Source organism: Eutrigla gurnardus (genome assembly GCF_963514095.1).
Source record: "Eutrigla gurnardus genome assembly, chromosome: 6".
In the NCBI taxonomy this organism is placed as follows: Eukaryota; Metazoa; Chordata; class Actinopteri; order Perciformes; family Triglidae; genus Eutrigla; species Eutrigla gurnardus.
This window is the reverse complement of record NC_139920.1, coordinates 28251084-28271103: the sequence shown is the minus strand read 5'-3', so window position 1 is coordinate 28271103 and position 20020 is coordinate 28251084. Positions and strand designations below refer to the sequence as shown.

Genomic DNA, 20020 nt, shown 5'->3' with positions numbered 1-20020 from the left:
GAAGGGAAAAAAACAACCTATGCCTGTACGATACTTAGTAAATAAATCAAATCATTTAAAAAATGGCAAAAAAAGACATTTCTTTAAAAAAAAAACATTAAAAATGTACAACTGACAGGCAAGCGTTCACCATCATATTGTTCATACGGTTTACATTCACAGTGGAATCAAGCTGTTTGCCTCTCATTACCTCTAAAAAATTGAGGGAGTTTGAAAGGACAAAAAGAAACACTATACAACTCGGGGTTTTCTACACAATACAGAACATATGTAGACAATATGTAGAGAGAGAGATGTATGGGTCAAATACAACACATATCACCAGAGATGATAGCAGGCATTTCACAGATGGTTCCCATCTAATCCTTCGGGAGAGGTCTTCTGAAAAGGAGTATGTGTGGCTCTGGAGAGTAAAGCAAAGTACCTGTCAGCATCATCTACTGTACAGTACAGTAGTTACACCATACTGTGTACCTTCATGACTATCTTAATACATTCCTCACACACTGGTGTACATCTCTTTTGTAAACCAAGAGTTACCCGTCCCTGAAATCACTATTTCCCTTAGTTAGTTTGGTAATTGGCCTTCAGCTGCCCGAGTTAAAGGTGGTATTTTCAAAAATGTACAGTGTTAACTACAAAATATAATATTTCCATTTCCCCACAGTGATTCCTTGATGAGCTGTAGTGAAGTGAAATTGACATTAAGGGGTATATAATGTTGGAAATACCCATGTGCTTGGTTTAATTTCTACGGCTGAAACCATAAAAACATACATTTGCTTTGGTTGAGCATTATAACGCATCGCTGCACTGACTGTAGATTGCATCCCTCATCTCTTGCAAGATGATACCCGGTAAGAAAGGATCTCTTTACACCCAGCATAGATAGAAAGTGGTTTGTGAGCACAAGAAAAACAAGGTGATTTTGTCCTACAAGGCCACCGTACCTGGTTTGTGGATCATGTAATGAATCCAGCCCTGGCTCTGTTGCACCCCCAGTCCCCTCCACTCGTCTTCTGTCATCAGGTGGGAGGAGGGCACTACTTTAGACAGCTGCTTCGGAAGCACCACATGCCTGTGGGAGATAAAGAAATAAAACTTAATTTGACGGTGACAAAGACGATTTCAGATGACGTATACTTTAGCTAACTTGACTATCGAGGCCACGATTTACGACACCAGTCATGTAAACTCTAATTTAACTTAACGTTAGTTCGTTTTTATTTTAGTTATTCCCCGCAACGTTTAAAGTAAAGCAGTTTTAACTTTAGCCACAATTAGCAAAGCTGTGTTAGCCGTTAGCGTAAAGTGGGCGAGGCGTTTTGTTTTTAGTTAGTTTTGTTAGCCATTAAATTATTTCAAAATAAAGTTGCCAATACACGCTAGCATTATTTTAAGTAGTGTAAAGTTAGCTAACTTTACCAAACTTGCCGTAATTTGACGTAAACGAACCAACGTTAACGGCACAAAAATAACGGACTTTTGACAACAGAATACAACGTACCTGTATTCGAACTCCTCGTCGGTGTACTTGTCAGAGTAGTAAATCTGTTTCTTCGACATTTTCAGTCGACGGTAGCGGTCAAAGCTGACGTTCAGAAGGCTGTTTTTTCGGGTTATGGAAGAAGCTAGCTCTCTAACTTGCTCTTACTAGCGACGTTTGCGAGCGCAGCAACAACAAGCAAGCTGTCATCTGCCGCTGTTTTCGCAGGACAATTCAAACCCCCCAACGGTTCCCCGCATCCCTCTGATTGGCCACGGCGGCACCACGTGGCCTTCCAATCTAGTCAGATCGTCTATGTTGAAGAAGATGAGTTACTCGGGCTGCGAAACCGCAACTCTTCAACGGTTTGCTACATTCGGATGTATTTCCCTGTGAATTATATTAAAACCTACATTTTCAGTTATTAACTAAGTATTTTTAGGGGGTTTGGGGTATAGGGTTTGAACGGAAGGTATTTAACACATTTTGAAAACGTTTCTGGTACTTCCGCCAGGACTTTTCTGAAGGTGCAAAGAGGGGTTGAACGAGAGGTCATCGCCTCTGAATCCCCTCTGCTGCGTTGCGCCTCTTTCTGCCCCCGCCTCCCGGGCAGCGAGTCATTTTGCCCGGGGTGGTGCTGGTGGAGTCGTGACTGCCTGGAACTCGGTACACCTAGGTACACCGTAGTAGGTAGGAGGTGTCAGGGGGGTGAAGTGCACAAGGCACCCGGTAGTGGAGAATTCAACATCTAATATTGACGCACGAAACATATCAGAATTAAATATGAAATCTAAACGTTACAGTCGGTGGGCTTACAAAGCGTAATACATAATTAGTTACTCCCATGCATTTAGTCTACAGTCAGTCAGCAAGTAATGAGTATTTAGTTGGAAAGTTATCTAACCTAATGGAATTAAAAACAACTATAAATGTAACGTTAGAATTTGTTTTAAAATGGTCATAATTCGTGTTGTTTTATCCAGTTTATACTTGTTATATTTTCTCTTTATTTTGCCATGTTGACATGTCGTTGGAAGAGTAAACACAGGTGTAGTTAATAAAGTTAATTACGGTCCTGTTCCATTCAGGTGAGCCAGGGCCCTGATACCCTACATGCACACTAAATTGAACGGGACCATAATATTATCCATTATATTAATATTAATTATATATTAATGTTATCCTTCTTTGAGCAGGTCTTGGTAAAATTATATATTTATGATCTATGTTACATTGTTGGCTGATTTGAGGCAAAGAAAATAATAACAAACTGTTATACGCACTTACAATTAATTAGTAGTGTTGCTTATTGAGTTATACTTTTGTTAGATGACCTATTTGGATCCAATTTAATTTGTTTTGTCAATTAATATTTTCTGAACTCAAATTTTATTACTTGCTATAACATTTGATCACTCATATTCCTTTGTTATACAGGCCTATTTACGCCGACGTTTTTGTATTTCAATAATTGCTGTTGTGGCACCATAATAGGCCATACATACATATAGAAGTGCATCAGTCATGTATTATATTTTCTCCCTAGACCTGACATCCATATATTACTTTTCTCAGTCAATGATTTGTAAGCACACGAAGAATAAACTCCTTACATTTTAACCAAACAAAGTACTTTGAGGGTTCCTGTTGTTGCAAGCAACCTACGTTGTCGCCCTTGGTTGTAATTGCTGTTGCCACGGTAATGGCTGCTAATGAGTTGTGGTGCATTCACAGCATGACTTGTTCCACTCGTATATGCAAACTACCAAAGTCAGGAGGTAAATATGTTAAATACTCTGGAGAAATCACAGTATAGTTGACTGATACAGATAAATTATTTATTAAACCTATGCATCTATTTGTTTAAACTGCTTAAATCAATTTGGTTGGGATTAATAATGGCTCCAAATCTGTTGTATGTTTGTTTTAGTATGTTGCTGGAGCTGTTTGTTTTTCTTTTTTCTACAAAAAAGGGGACAGAACGTACCGAGGAAGGCCATCTATGTGCATCTGTCAACATGCAATGAATCAATCTGGTTTATCAGTAACTTCTTAGACTCTGTAGCAAACAAACAAGAGGTGATTGGCTGTTTGGAGGAAGGTGGGGTGGCAGTGGTTGGTGGAGTCATAGCCTCACGGATGGTGGTTTGTTTGTGTGTTTGTAATGAGGTCTCCATACTCGTGGAAGGAAATTGTTCTCTTAGTCAACCGTAGCTGCAGCTCATTTGTGATATTTGAAGCGTACGCGTTGCTTTTTTCTGATTTAAAAAAAAAACAATCCATCATTGGATGTTCACTGGGCTAGATCTTTTTCTCCATCCTCTTGCTGACATCGAGGTAAGCTCTCTGATGCCCTTCTAATTAACTCATTCATTGTAATGACTTGCTTGATTGAATTGAAGCAGTTGTCAGGAACATAACGTGCCTTCCCTCGGCCGCGGCCCCTCTTTGTGCGTAACGGATGACCCTGACTATTGGGTTATTTCACAATCAGTGCAGACATTGCTCTCACCTGTTTGCATAAAAGAAAAACAAAACAGTCCTGTTTAAACACTTGATTTCACGCTGAGAATCCGGACTGCTACGTTTCATTAAAACTCGAAAATCATACAATTGAGTGAAATAGTGAGTTTAGAAAACAGAGTGGACATTTTTTGATGGGGAATGAGGAAAAGACATGAGGGAGGGTGCAAGTGAGGAGCTAAAAGCAGCGTGCTGAGATGGCTGATTGCTCTCTGGGGAGGAGGACACAAAATACACTTTAACTAATTGGATGAGGCTCCTGCATTACATTTACTCTCATATCCATTTTGAAATTAATATTTTGTATTTCAATAAGACCCTATCAGTGCACATCTATACACGCTTTCTATTCATGAATAACATTCCTTTACTGAGACTGATTAAGGCAAATTAGCATGTAATATACATTTTATTTGGATAGCAACAAAAAAAACAAAGGTTTACAAAGTGCTTTGACAGAAAAAGCAAAAGGACACACAAATATCAACATAATAAAATAAAATAAATCATAGGACACCTTTTAAAGGACAGTAAAAACAACAAACAAATAACAAAAAAAAATGAAATGAACAGATGATAAGGTAAAAAAAATATATAAATAAAAATAAATAAAGAGTACACATAGACAGATACATAAAAAATATTAAACTGATAGTGGGAACCAAGGAACACTTGCTTATTCTTCATTATTTAGCTTCCTCACTTTAGTAACAAAAAAACAAAAAAAAAAATCAATATTAATCATCTAGAGAGAGTGAAAAGAGGATTGACTTCCGAGTGACCGTTCTCTTCACAGTAATCGTATTGATAACCTTAATATCATTGCTTCTTGTTGTTTCAGTTTGTACAGCGACAGCATTGTTCAGGTTGAGAGGTTTGAAATACCGCTGCTAACCTCGCCAGGTACAGGTAACGTGTGTGTGTGTGTGTGTGTGTGTGTGTGTGTGTGTGTGTGTGTGTGTGTGTGTGTGTGTGTGTGTGTGTGTGTGTGTGTGTGTGAGGTTGACTATGGTTCAGGCAGATGTGTTTTAGCTAATACAGTCTGAGAGCAGCTGGGCAGGGCAGGGCTAATAGACCCGATGACATCATCCAGAGAGAGAGAGAGAGACTGGGAGCATGTGAGCGAGCTTGCCTAAGGCAGTGAAAGGAAGCAGGCCAGCTCAGACAGAGAGGAGAGCGGCATGAGAGCGGGACAGTGTGTGTGTGTGTGTGTGTGTGTGAGAACGGGAGAGGACCCGCTAGCGTTCAGTTGACAAGGATATAGGACTCCACCTGGAAGATTTTTTATCTAGTTTTCTCCCGTTCATCCATTGCACCTCTTCCCCCCTCCCCTTCCCCCTTCCCCCTTTCCCCTCCTCATTCTCCGGCAGTTATCCCCCCCCATCCCTCCTGCTTCAGGCGGCTCCTCCGGGCATGCTCCTTAAGCCAAAGTATGGCCGCTTTCGCAACGAGTCTGTGACCTCCTCCGACGACCTGATGCAGAGCTTAGCCATGAGTGGCAAAGTTGTGGCCACGCCGGTGGTCTCCTCCTCCGCCACAAGCCTTCCTCTGCCTCCCCTGCCTCCTCTGGATCACGGCGCCAGATCATCCTCCTCCGCTGGGGCTGCAGCCCTGGCCGACTCCCCTTGCCTGGATGGGGAACAGGACGCCACGACGACGTTCTGCATGCTCATCCCCAAGATGCCCCAGTGGAAGTTCTCCAACTCCCTGCTCAGCCGGAGCCCGTCCAACTCCAGCTCCAACTCCAGCTCCAGCAAGGACTCGGGGAAGGCGGCTCCTTCCCAGACCTCGATCTCACACGGCTCCCCGTCACACAGGAACAGCGGCGCGGCCTCAGCCAGCGGGCCAGTGGCCAGCCTCGCCGCGGTGCTTAACTCCTGTGACCCCGTGTGTGTCACCCCCTGTTCCTTGCAGGCCATCCGAGGGCAGAGAGCAGTGGCGGCGGCAAACTCGGCGAACGCCGAGGGGCACGTGTTCGGGGCCACGGAGGCCATGGCGACCCCCGGGGGTTCAAGCAACTTCAGGTCAGGGATGAACCGTAGGACAAGGGTGGAAGGCATGTGGCTGGGGGGAGAGGACTTCACCCAGAAGGGCAGCTTCATCCACAAACCCTCTCAAGGCTGGCTGCACCCTGACAAGAAGATTGCAGGACCAGGGGCCTCGTACATAGTCAGGGTGAGTCAGTGGGCGCCTTTTTTTTTAATGCATGCTGTAAAGACACACCTCTTAAACATCCACTGACATCAGGATTTGTTTTGAAAGTGTTTACATCCAACTTTTCTTTCTCGGGCGCTCCGAATATGAATCAACGGCTCACAGGTGAATCCCCGAATCTGAATTAAAGGTGTCTCTGTGTGGGTGGGGGAAACAAAAGGACACCACAGCGCCAGGCAGTTTGTTATGCAGCTCATGTGGCGAGGGCTGGGGCAATACATAACCCAGATAGATGGCTTGGTGTGGCTGCGTCAGGGCAGCACACAGGCGTCAGTGTGGAGGATCAACTATAACATTATGTGCACAGACTGCAGTCAGGATTGTCTTTTTCACTGCAGCGGTTGCCGAAGGTTGTAATGCATCATAGGATTGACTCCAAACAAGAGCCGTCTGTATTTAGAGTGCATGGAACCTATGGCTGGTGAGCTCCCACTGTAAGCTGGTGGGAGTGGTGTTCTTTGTGTGGTTTCAGGGTTTGTTTACATTCACGTGTTCAAGGACGCCACAAGATTTCATCCATAAAATGTGATCTAGAATCCCTGAGCAGAGTGAAATCTTTATTATAGTTTGTGTCATTTTTAAATAGTGTGCATGTTTTTTTATTCAAACAACATCAACCATGGAGGAAGCAGACCAGATAGATGAGAAGAATTAAACATAATACGGGAGGGATATGAAGAGACGTCTTGTGATTTATGTTTATAAATGCAGACTGCTCGACGTCAATGTCAATGATCTCCCCCACGCCTGTTCACCCCCCCCTCTCCTCAAACTAATGACATGGCTCTTGATTAGCCCCGTCTGGGGCTCAAGCAGGCTGTCTAATGCCATTATACAGCCACCATTCATTGCTATATTCAATTACATTTAATCACAGTCATTTGCATCATGTGATGAGGACGGTTGGCTCGGTGTGGGCGGGCTTCCAGGGACGAGAGCGCCATGCGGGGCTCTCCTGCGTTCATAACAAGTGCTGCCTCCAATGTGTGATTGATATGTTGGTTAATTAGAAGACCAACGGCTTATTGTCGTCATCTTCCAGTGGTTTGAGATAGAACGTTGTGCATTTCACAGCAGCTAAACGTGCGGTTCAGTGGTGGATCCGTGCAGGGAGGAGCAGCGCTGCATGGATTAGTGTCAGTGTGACAGTGGATTTCTGCTGCCCTGTGCCTTTTTTTTTTTTAATCGGCATAGCTGCCACAGCACACAGCTCTCTCTACCTCACACACACACACACACACACACACACATGAACTCCTCTGCTGGGAAAGACACAAATATGATTTGTAGTATTGGTTTGCACTTTCTCTTTTGTCCACGCAGCCGCGTCTGGCCTGCATCTGCCATCTTTGACAGCCGGGGAACCATCAAACCAATCACTTAGAGGGCGATACACAAACCAGACTGCTCTCATTGGATGCAGTTATCCCTCACAATCTGGTTCACCTGTCAAATTACACAAACATACGGGTGTTTTGTTGCTTGTTGGTGCAGTTTCCAGAAGAGTCCGTCCGTGGATGATCTGCTCAGCGCACACATATGAAATTAAACCACATAAACTTGCAGCACGAGTTACAAAGAAGATCTCCGGTAACATCCTGCTGTCCTCGGTATCTGCCCCGTAGTTACACAACATTGTTGCTTCTCCATCTTGCCTCGCCTTAGCGGTTAGATAAGTAGCTGCTTGACAATAAAGTGGCTTTTTTTTCTTACATGAATTAACTGTAAAACAGAGGCCACACGATTGCCATGAAATGTTTGAAAGGGTAAGCCAGTGTTATTACATTTCCCAGGAATGCTTCTTGGACAGTCCGTGTCCCCGTCGTTCTGGGAACAGTGTGCCGGAGAGATTTGGCCCAAAGGAAGGGAAGGGAGATGGAGTGATAGAAGAGGGGATGTGTTTCATCAGCAGATGAGTGTGTGACAATGGAGGCTTTGGCAGAGAGAGGGGAAGGGAAAAAAAGAGACAATTTTCCTGATGGAAGACTTCCCCTCGTCTCCAAATCTGGTTAGAAAGCTCATTAAGCTCTTAGGCTCGGAGGATGCCTCCCCCTTCTCTCTCTCTCTCTCTGTTTGTTTGTGTGGCTGCCGTGTGGTCTGTCTGCTCTCTCTCTCAGTCACCAACAATCCTGGAAACTGCACTAAATCCGGCATCGAAGGAGCCAAAGTGCAGCCGGAGAGGATGTAAATTGTGTAGCACTAACTTAGTTGGGTTTATGAGTCACACAAGCTAATACACTGTTTTTCAAACAAGTGAAACATGGAGTCACGATCAACGGTGACATTAAAGTGGATGTTTTCTGCCCTACGTTTTCCTCACCCTCTCCACAGAATTGCCAAAACATCCTCCCGTGCATTGATTGTGAACACAAACACACTCACACCCTCAGCATCGCCTGAAGAAGCTGCTGTTTGTCTGCGATGTGGAGCTTTTAGTGCTGCTAATCCAGTCAAGGTGCTATTAGCAACCTGACGGCCATTAGGAAGCTGCTCAGCTGGCTGCTGCTCGCTGTAATGGTCTCTTTGTGGATTTGAGTTAGATTATCACCACTAGAGGAATACATAGTGCATTCAACGGAAATGTCTTTTCTTCACGTAAGACTTGTAATTCCACTGCATACTGTAATAACTTTACATAGTTTATAGATATATTTAAACATATAGATGCTCGTTTATTATGCAAGTTCTAATAAAGTGATCCTGCATCCCAACCATCACATCTCTTATTTCTCTTATTAAATTAAAACTTAGAACTTACATATTTTCACACTTGTTTTAATGCATCCGTCTGTTTCTTTCTGCAGTACATGGGCTGCATTGAAGTATTGAAGTCCATGCGCTCCCTGGACTTCAACACGCGGACTCAGGTAACAAGGTACGCTGGTAACCATCTCTATTGGAAGTGATGAGTCAGCAGAATTTGATCCAAGATGTATGAGATTATCTGAAAGTATCGGCCCCTGTGATGTCACATCGATACCAGCCGTGTGTCAGTTCTGTTATTTAAAAGTGTGGTTCGATTTTTTTTGTTTTGTTTTTTGTTATACATGTTGCTCTTATGTATGTATACATTTACATTTACATTGAGGGCATTTAGCAGACGCTTTTGTCCAAAGCGCTTACAATAAGTACATTTGTCAGAAGAAACCACAACAATCATTGCCGATAAAGTAAGAGCTGTAAAATTAATACATTTTCCTGCTCCATATGTACCTTTTCCTCATTCATAACTCTTCTTTCAAAGTGTGGTTAGATTTTAATGTTATTATGTTGATGTTGTTCCAGCTAAAATGTGGTTGTTTGTTTCATTTAACGCTACTGGAATTTAATTTGCCCAAAACTCACTCAACCCGTCGTGTGTCCCCGTGACGGTATGTGTGTATGTGTGTATAAAACTATACCGCAGGGTCTTTGTTATGTCATGCTGTGTTGTTATGCCCCCACATGTGATGTTATTGTTATAAAAGCAGGATTCTCTCGGGAGACTCTCCTTCTCCGTCTCTCACCCTCCCCTCTCTCTCTCTCTGGTTCTCCTCCATAAATCGATGGGGAGTAATCGGAGCCTGCCGTGCAGCCCGGGCTTAAGTGCAGGGGGGAGGAGGCAGCGGAGGATGGAGTGATGGAGGGGGAGATCTATTATTGATGATGTTTGCTAATGACTGTGGAAAGCTGCAGTGGTGCCCATGAACGCACCCTGCTGGATGATGTGGTTGTAACGTCTTGGTGAAGAGGAGGAGGAGAGGGAGGAGGAAGAGGAGGGGAGGAGAGTTCAAAAACATTAGCAAAGGGAGAAACCACACCGAGCCCAAGATGACGAAGACACGTTGTATTGTATTCTGACTGATGACAGCGGCTTGGTCATGATTATTTTAGTGCGTTGCAGATGAATGTGTTTGTTTTTACATCCGAATAGAGTCGGTTCTTTATTAATGGCACCATTAGAACTGACTTCCACATGTCCAGTGATGCTAACGTTCTGGATTCTGCATCCTTAGATCCCACAAAGCCAAAAATCAATCAATGATCTCCATAATTTAGCACATTTACAACATATTTTCCTCTGTTAATTGTTGCTGGGTGCAGATGTACAGCACCATTTTAAAGTCAGAGGCTGTATTATGCATCCAGACCCGGTCCTGGTTCATTTAGTCCTGGAAAACCACAACAAAATAAATCTTCAGTGGTTGTCAGAATTTCAAAAATGTACTTCAGCTCCTAGATTTGTCCCAACAGAACGCTCTGTGTCACGGTGTTAAACGGCAACACCGGCGGTAACGAGGCCCGGGTCGGGGTTTTATTGCAGGGAAGAGTCTGAGGCTGCAGACGAAAACAACAGCCCACCTCCTCCACCTCCTCCTCCTCCTCCTCCTCCTGCCTCTGCGCCCTCATCAGCATGAGTCATTCGAACATTGTGGTGTTTTGCAAAAATCCCTGAGAAGACCTTTACTCGAGATGGGGCCCGGGACGCTGCTTTTTAAATATTTACGAGCCACTTGATAGGGGCAGCTGGGTTCCTGACTGCTGTCCCCTGGCAGCGAGGGCATCGCAGCCTCAAACCCACATCACACACACGGGGAGGCTTTAAACGCCCATTAGGCGCTCCATTCCCAGGAGTTACAGCGGCTTCACTGCAAGTGTTGTTGCAAATATGCAAAGGATTGCACTGTGGAAAATAAATGTGAGTTACGATGCCCTGAAGAAGCGGTAGAAAACACTTTGTGTTGGCTCTAATACAAAATAATCCCTGTTGATGGCCTTGAATGTCAGTGGGATGCTGTTTTTGACCTCTGAACTGTGATGGGTCTGTGACCTATGACCTTAGCCCAAGGGAGGGAACGCAAATGCTGCAACCTGTGCTCTTCAAACTCAATATGGCTCCGATTGTTCAGCATACGTTTGTGTCAACAAACAGTAACTTTTGGGACACTGAAGTGTAATGACTCACTTCCTGAGGGCCTCCTTGCCGGTTGGAGAGGCGTAACCATGGTAACCCATGCCAACCTCATGTGACCAAACAATGATCTGTGAGCTGAACTAACTTAAATAGCTCAGTAGCATGTTGGCATGGAGTTTCAAGCTGAAGCTTGTGTTCATGTTTAACCTCAGGAGTTCTCCATCATTGTGATGCAGCAAAATTTTCCTGAACGCTGACTCAGCATTTCTCTCACTTATACTCCTCACATTGTTGTGCAGTTAACAGGAAAACCACATGATTTTTTTTTACTTTTAGTGTCCATGTTGCTCACACCAGTCTGACCTTTGACCTTTCTTCATTCCCCTAATCAGGGAAGCCATCAACAGGCTGTGTGACACTGTGCCAGGCGGGAAGGGAGCTTGGAGGAAGAAGGTTCATAGTGAACTTTAATCTTACTGTGCATGTTTAATCATACCATTGTTACTAAATACTAAATAGCTTTTTTTCCCTTGCTGAGGAACTACATAGGTTAGTACAGCAGTTTTAAGCAACTAAAAACTATCTATGAAAGTCACTTTGGTACACATGATGTCTGAATATTGATAAACATAAACCAGTATTTTTCTCTCATAACAAATACAGTAAATACAGGATGTTTTAAATGTGTGATTTTAATCTGTTGTTTTCTCCTCATGTAGGCCCACAACAAAGCTCTCCAGTCCGTTATGGGGAAGAGTAACCTGCGATTTGCAGGCATGAGTATTGCTGTCAACATTTCCATCGATGGCCTTGGTCTGCTTATCCCCACCACCCGACAGGTACCATACATTCACATATATATATATATATATATATACACTACATGGGGTTTGGGGAAGAATAGAGATCACCCTGAAATGTTTCCACTTAATTACTCTCTTTAAGACGATTGTTTTTTATATTATATATATGCACACGGGCCATTATGTTATTAAATATGTGCTCATTTGCATACATTTCTGTATCACATCTGAACCACAAATAAATGAACAATATTTTTTCAATAATTTGTTTCAATTCATGTTATGAGTTTATTCAGTCATCAATGTCAGTAATGATTTCATTGAATCCCAATTTCTTTCTCATCTAATAAACACTTGGTGTTCATCAATTGATTGAAAGTGAAATCATTTTTTTTTTATAAATATGGGGATTAGGGGAGAAATGCTCCACAATGGAGTCTTATTATTTTATGTGCTCGTCTCCTGCAGGTGATAGCTCACCATCCCATGCAGTCCATCTCGTTTGCCTCTGGAGGAGACACGGTGAGCTTCTTCACGCTGCTGGTGGACATGTTGCTCATATCTGACTGGAGCGGAACCATTGGTTTCTAATCCCATGACCAAAGAGGGCTTTAATTAAGTTATATATGCGCCGTTAATCTGGTCTAATTGAATTTATCCGCCTTTCTGTTGCAGGACACGCCCGATTACGTTGCATATGTGGCCAAAGACCCAGTGAATCAGAGAGGTACGTCTTGAAGAATTCACTTTCATGTGATTATTAAACATTGTTTCAAACGAAGCTCACTTCTACGTGTTTTTATGTTGTCGCAATGGATTAAAAATGAATATCTTATCCAACATTTTGAAAGGAATGTGTTGTTTGGTCTCCTTCAGCGTGTCACATCCTGGAGTGCTCCGACGGTTTGGCCCAGAGCGTCATCGGCACCATCGGCCAGGCCTTCGAGCTGCAGTTCAAACAGTACCTGCACAGCCCGCCCAAAACCATGGCGTCGGTGGAGAGGTAGCATGCTGCATGAACTGTGCAACTTTCTTTCTTTTTTATCTATAATTTCTCCTTTTACAAAGTCAATGAAGAGCTGTCGTTATTTTAGGAAGACACCCAAAGGAAGTGGAGGTGGTCACACATCAATACTGTCCTGCAAATAAAAAGAGCTTAGTCGCGTTTTCCGACACAAACACACCTGATCCACTGTCTCACATTGCTTTGTTATTTATTCCAAGGAGACGTGCTCCTCAAGTCCGTCTTCTCATATCGATCCTCACAGATCGTCTCTCGTCTCTCGGACCAAACCTCAGGTGTTGCAGTGATGTAGACACAGAAGGAGTTATTCTTCTGGATTCTGGTTTCAAATGAATGTCTTCCTGCTGCCAGCAGCTCTGGTGATCTATATAAATGTGCAGCAGGCTTCTATAGATCACTGTCGGATGTGGAGATGTCATCCGATCGGACTGAAACCATTTGAGAACCCAGATCTTCTGATCGTAGTTATTACTATTAATAGAACTACAAAAAGTAATAATAATAAGCAATAATAATGATCAACATCATGATTGTTTGTCCCGTTTTCTATCAGTGACATATTTTATGGACATTTGATATGCAAGTAACCCAAATAATGAATGCAATACTTCTTTTCTTTCAGAGATGAGTGTTAATATAATTCTGTGTCTGTATTAACTGCATAGATAGAAGTTGTGGTATTTACTGTGCTAACAACAATCCCACGTGTCTTCTCCCTTCCTTCAGGGCCGTCAGGACGGACGAGGCGATGTGGGCGGAGGACGAGGACTTCTCCGAGCACGATTACTACAACAGCATCCCGGGGAAGGAGCCTCCCGTCGGGGGCGTGGTGGACTCCAGGCTCAGGCCCAGCGGAGCCCTGCTGGGTCACATCCACACACAACCGCAGGGCAAGACGGCAGCACAGGTGAGTCTCCAGGCGTAATGATATCACAGACGTAATCCAACATCTGGTCATTATCAAGTAAGACGAACCTGTAACAAGCAGCAACAGCCAGGCTCGAGGTCTTTCATCTCACAGGCTGGTGACTGATGTGTTTTCATGCTCCTTCCCCGTATTATTTAGATATAATATACTCCATAACTGTCCTGATGCGCCTGCACCATCATTTAAGATAGATGTGATTACATAGAGATGAGTGGAATCACCGCTCTCCCTCCCTGCAGCTCGTTCAGAAGATGGTGACACGCTGTGGCTACTGTTTCAAATAGAGTGCCTCCAAACTACATTATGTGTTTGGGAAAAGAGACGGGAGAATCGTCCGCTCGGGTCTAGAGATAGAAATGTACTGAGGACGTGTTCCTCTGGTGTGTGTTTGTGCAGATGGGCTCACCAGCCAGGAGGGAGCACGCATCTTACCCCCCTGGTCAGCTGTGCTATGAACTGCACTGGGACACCGAGACCACCAGCAGCTCAGGTGAGACCCCCTGTGGCAGAACACGGGTATGACATCACTTTTTGGTGACTTGGCTCGGTGGTCCAGTAATCACTGCACTATGTGAAACTTATTTAACACAAAGAGAAGCTGAATGTTTGGACTGTTCTCAAGTTCACATTCTTAGGATCTTTAATCAGGAGAGACTTCAAAATAAAAGACTTGATGGTCCTCAAGATTCCCTGAATTAATTTAGATTGTTACAAGAGTTAATCTTCTAATTAATAATGATAATGACATTAGAATATAAATGGTTTTGATTACAACTATTTCTGTATTACATATATATCATCTTCCTTTCATGTTAATGCAGTTCAAAGTACTTAAAAAAAACAAAAAGCAAAGCTATCTTCCAATAATGAGAATATAAAAATATGTATATCACAGTCTTTTGACATAATGATATAATGGTTAGTCAAATCTGTAAGCACAGCAGTTAACAATGAATATGTCAGTATATAGCATAGTATTTAATATTTATACCGTGAGAAGCCTTTTCAATGGCAGCGACATGCAATTGGTCTATAATTAGTACACGTGAAATACACACCGATTTTAGTTCATAAAGCTGTAGGTTTAATTGTTTCACTTATAGAAATAATCTATACAACAGTTTAGACAGTTTACCAACTGTGAACTCTGATGGAGACTATTTCAAGTTGTGATTTCAGCCACTAGAGGGAGCCAGAAAGTAAATAAAATAAAAAATTCCTTATATCTTCAACTGCATAACAAAGGTCATATACATGCTAAAGAACAGTTTACACACACGACACACAGAAACACACACATCCAGACCAAAACATGTATGAAGAACAGCTGACGTTCTCAGGTCTGACGTCGGACGGGTACCTGTGTTCTGACGGCCAGCCGCCAGCCAGCAGAGACTGTGAGGAGCATCAGTACGTCAACACCCAGAGTCTGGAAAACCTGGAATCACTGGCACAGGGGCCCAACGGACACAGAGGACCCAGGGCACCCGACAGTCCACAGATGGACCTCTTTGACATGAGTAAGTCCTGAGGGGTCAGTGGCATTCTGACACTTTTGGAAAAAATACAGTTAAGTGACCACATTCATTGTCCCCGTAGGGCCCTTCGAGGATGCCCTGAAGCTACACGAGGCCTGTGGAGGAGCCGTCGGGGCCGGAGGGGGAGGCGTCCGGGTCCTGGAGGACCAGTGGCCCAGCCCCCCTCGCCGTCGAGCCCCCGTGGCCCCGAACGAGGATCAGCTGCGGAGGGAGTCGTGGTACCACAGCCGCATGAGCAGGCGAGACGCGGAGAAGCTCCTGGTCCGCGACGGGGACTTCCTGGTCCGGGAGAGCACCACCAACCCGGGGCAGTACGTGCTCACTGGCATGCACTGTGGTCTGCCCAAACATCTGCTGCTGGTGGACCCAGAGGGGGTGGTGAGTCTGGCAGCAAGACCAATACGGTTCACCGACCAATAGGAACGTTTGTGTAAAGGTGAATGTGGTGAACACGGTTGCTGTCCTCCGTACAGGTCCGAACAAAAGACATGTTATTCGAGAGCATCAGCCACCTCATCGCATACCACCTTAAGAACGAGCTGCCTATCGTAGCGGCGGAGAGCGAGCTCCACCTTAAACAGGTGGTCCGGAGGAAACAGTGAGCCATCCGGGCCTGCATGGGGGGTAAGCATGCAGTATACTACTATGCTACTACTATATATATATATATATATATATACAGGATTGAAAATGCAGATATTAGTGGGAATGTGTAGGGTAATCCTTAGTCTCCATGTTTAAGTAATATACGAATAATTGATCGGTAAAAGTCTATTTTTTCAAGGAAATCTAACCTGTCATTATAGATCAATATTATTATATACTTTATCAAGTGTCAGGGATGTGACTTAAAAAATGAAATAACCTTGAATCTGTGCCAAAATGCCTCATCCTTCTTTGTCTGCTATATTTTACAGCTGACTTCTTTGACTTCCCATGCCAACACCACAGAGAATATTTAAATGAACATGGAATAATTCTTCCCAGATGGACATCTGTGTGGAACCACGGATATCAGTGATACTTTTCTTTCCTTGAACACTTTGGCTGAGGAGAGCATGAGGCGTCTTGACATCTCCGTGTACTTTCTCTGCCTTTCTCTGCCGACCAGGATCAACCAAACTATCCCTCACCTCGTCATGAACTCCTCGGCATGCAGCTGTTAAGCTAACGAACCAACCACGATCCACAGTTTGGCACATTTCAGAGCTGGAGAAACGTGAAGGAGACGGCCGTTTGAAGAGGAGGGTTTGATGCACATAGAAGTCCGGTGGTAGTGAAGTGCTTCCAGTCAGTCACAGAACCAACGATGGACTTTTAATCCGTTACGGACGACGTATAAAAGATGTCAGGTTTCTCAGTAGTTAATTTCTGTGTAGAAATGAAGACACTGTCAGCCAATCGAAGGAAATGTCTGATCCTGCGACGGCACAATGGAAACGCTCTGAGCATGATTCCACACGGAGCCACACATAACGCCTTTTCTCCTCTTGTTTCTCTGTGATAACCGAAGCACCAAATGCCACTTTAAAGAAAAATGAATGAATCTTCACACAGAAAGTCACGTGGATCAGTCATTTGCATTGCGGTTGTAAGGCCTTTTTATGAATAACCTGTCAAAGATGTATGTGACGTAAGCCTGCGGTCCAATGAACACTACGTCCTGAGACGGAAACGTTTGCATATGAACTCAGTGTATCCACGCCTGTCTTTCCACAGTCCCTCCAACTTCAGTGCCTTACTGACTTCAGAGACAGGCATTCGTGTATATACATGTGCATTCACGCTCTTGATGCAAAAACACTGGGTTTTCTTGCCATGCCAATGAACGACGGAACACTTCAGGATGATGAAGCTCTTCTACGTGTGAACAGTCATGTAAGCTGCTCTTGTTTCGGGCTAAATGTTTAATACTGTCTCGTTGTGTCATGACTGTTAATCGTCCCCTCAGTGAAGCTCCTCAACAGTAGATTTCAAAGAACGAGGATTCTGATTTGATCTTTTATTTGTCGTTTATCGATCGTCCTGATCCCAGGTCTGTCTTCACACGTCGGTGACTTGCTTGTGTATTTCTGCTCCTCATCTCCTACTTTAAAACTTCCTGGAGGAGGTCGTGTACTTCGTGCATCTCTCTCTCTGTGTGATTAGCAACGTGTTTAATCAGGTTCTCCACTGTTTCTTGGCTGCAGCCTCACCGATGCACAGAGACGAGGCTTTTTGCTGACGTCCAAACGATTCATGTGATTATTTATCACATCTCCCTTCTTTTTGCTTTCTCAGGTATTTTCTCGGATCTCTTCTTCTTTGATTAACTTTAATGGCTTTTTGTCAATAAAACCAATTGAAAAGAGGGTTCAATTCAAATGGTCTTTTGTGGTTTGTCAGTCTTCATATCCGACAGCTGTCCAAGGTTATATGCACATACGCTGCAGCCAAATTAAGTATGGATTAATCAGCTTTACATCACCTTAGAAGAGCTGTGGGACAGTGTAGCAACTGTAGCTTTGATAACCTGTTTGTTAAAGCTGCAGTATCTGTGCATGAAGCAAGTTATCAACACAAGAAACAGCAATTTGTATTTAAAAAAATGAAGATTTTAAATTAAAAAAAAACATTTGGACAACGTTTTCTTAAAAGAAATACGTAAATAAATGGACAAACACAGTTCTGCGAGTGTCGGCTGTTCTCTGTTCTCGTGACGTCACGTTCTCAACCCCAATCCTAATCCTAACCCCAATCCTAATCCTAACAACAACCCTAAACCTGAAAACCCTGAAACTAACCCCAACCGTAACCCCAACCACAGTGTCCCCTCTCAGAGTCCGCTGGCTGTCGAGCTGTGTGACTTCACTCCCGGCCTCACCAAGCCTGCTGCAGTTGTAAAACCAGCTGTCAAGCTTCGACTCTTAAGGTGCATCACAGAATGAAGAAAAGAAACTAGTCTATAGTTAACCTCCAGCTGCACACGCTCCTCCTCACGACCTTCTGATATGACAGAAACCTTCACATACATCAGGAGATCCAGAGAAGACCTCTTGTCAGTCTGCTGGTAGAGCTGGATTTCACCACAAGAGGGCAACAAAGCCTTTTCGTTGGCCTCTTCCTCAACCATATCAAAGGATTGGGTCAGCAAAAGCTGATGCATTTTAGAGTTAAGAGAGTATCTTTACCTTTTGTGATCATTTTATGAATGGCTAAGTCTGATTTTGATGCATTTGTGATGATGACCTCTCATGCTGTCCTTTAAAAAGACCTTTTGTCTGCTGTTTGATCATTTTCCTGCTTTTCCTGGATTACAATGAAGATTTTGTATTTGGTGCATGTTTAACATGCATGGTTGTGGATATTTTCATTTATGGCACCCAGGGGTGACTCTTTGAGGGAAGGGGTGTTAGATGTGACTCAATGAATGAAATATAATCATCTTTAATATTCCCCTCCTTTATAATCTGATGTTCCTTCATAAGACTTTAAACAGTGTTATGTTAACAATCAACTACGGTTTGATGGACAGGTGTAAATCAGTGTCCCTTGTTGTTTTCGTTCTGAAGCAAAAAAACTATCAAAAATATAAATAAATAGATAATTGTCCAAAATACATATTTTGTTAAATATAAAGTTCCTATGAATGTTTAAAAAACGCTTACATATATTTGATTTAATTTACTTAAAAGCTGAAACATCCGGGTATCTTTCTGGAGACGCGCACCTGGACACAGACGTGGTGAAATGTGTTAATTAGATCACGTGACGTGCACGCGGAGACGGCGCGAGAGACGAGAGGAGCTGGGAGGGAGTTTGAATTTGTTAATGTGGATTATAAACAGGATGATCAGCAAGAAGACATGTTTGAGTGAGTGACAGAACGTTTAATGGAGGTTTGAATGGTTTCACCTCTTAATTGCCTGCTCGTTAACTAAGAGAGAGAGAGAGAGACAGATGCTGCTGCTAGCTAAGCTAGCTCGACCCGGTGGTTCCGGACTGTTTCCGCCTGGAAACCAGAGACAACAAGCTGCTCGTAAGGAGCCTGAAGAGTGGACTACACAACTCCAAGAAGGTAACAAGCTGCTCTGATATTTTATTTTGCTCAGTTTGAATGAAGCGACCACTAAGTTTTTGGTCTCAAGCAGCGAAACAGGTTTATTTAAAAATATTGTATTTTGCCAGCTTAGCTTAGTGTGTGTATTCATATAATATAGTAAAGTGCAGGTGAAATTACAGGAGAACTGTTTATTTTATGTTGAAACTAAGAAGAAATAAGAAAATAAGAGATCATTTTCATTCAGGATTTTAAAGTGTGATTCACGGTGAAACATAAGGTGATAACAACTGACTTTAAAGTGATATTTTCTTTGATTTTTGAATTTTGAAATTCAAGTAAGAAATCACTTATATTTCTTAAATACCATTTCTGGGTGTAATTATTTTCCTACGTGGCTAAAAGGGTTTCTACAAACATGATTTAGAGTTTCTATATTGTTGTTTGCTTGATTCACATAAATCCCATCAATAAAACGAGGTTTGTTGAGTAGCCCAAGATTCACAAAGTCATATCTGCCAGCTAACATTCAAGTCCAGCTGTCCAGCGTTCCAATGCACACATGCTGCAG

The 20020-nt window shown here is 43.2% G+C and overlaps 2 protein-coding genes across 3 annotated transcripts; one reads left to right on the top strand and one right to left on the bottom strand.

Moving 5' to 3' along the window:
* Positions 1 to 88: 88 nt before the first annotated feature.
* On the bottom strand, positions 89 to 1715 carry cks2 (CDC28 protein kinase regulatory subunit 2). Its single transcript, XM_084011504.1, has 3 exons — positions 1508 to 1715; positions 951 to 1078; positions 89 to 403 (listed from the first exon to the last, which is right to left on the bottom strand). Exons 1-3 carry the CDS (start codon positions 1564 to 1566, stop codon positions 360 to 362), a joined length of 231 nt encoding a protein of 76 aa, XP_083867630.1. The 5' UTR covers positions 1567 to 1715; the 3' UTR covers positions 89 to 359.
* Positions 1716 to 3652: 1937 nt separating this feature from the next.
* On the top strand, positions 3653 to 17878 carry shc2 (SHC (Src homology 2 domain containing) transforming protein 2). 2 transcript variants are annotated; one of them, XM_084012221.1, is made up of 14 exons: positions 3653 to 3823; positions 5380 to 6184; positions 9028 to 9098; positions 11510 to 11570; positions 11837 to 11956; positions 12389 to 12442; positions 12596 to 12647; positions 12797 to 12923; positions 13671 to 13851; positions 14269 to 14362; positions 15213 to 15392; positions 15472 to 15788; positions 15884 to 16034; positions 16328 to 17878. In XM_084012221.1, the coding sequence occupies exons 2-13, from the start codon at positions 5423 to 5425 to the stop codon at positions 16010 to 16012; spliced, it is 2148 nt and encodes a 715-aa protein (XP_083868347.1). In that variant the 5' UTR covers positions 3653 to 3823; positions 5380 to 5422; the 3' UTR covers positions 16013 to 16034; positions 16328 to 17878. The 2 variants fall into 2 exon arrangements, with proteins under 2 accessions (XP_083868347.1, XP_083868348.1); XM_084012222.1 differs by lacking the exon at positions 3653 to 3823 and having other exon boundaries at positions 4981 to 6184.
* The last annotated feature ends 2142 nt before the right edge of the window (positions 17879 to 20020 follow it).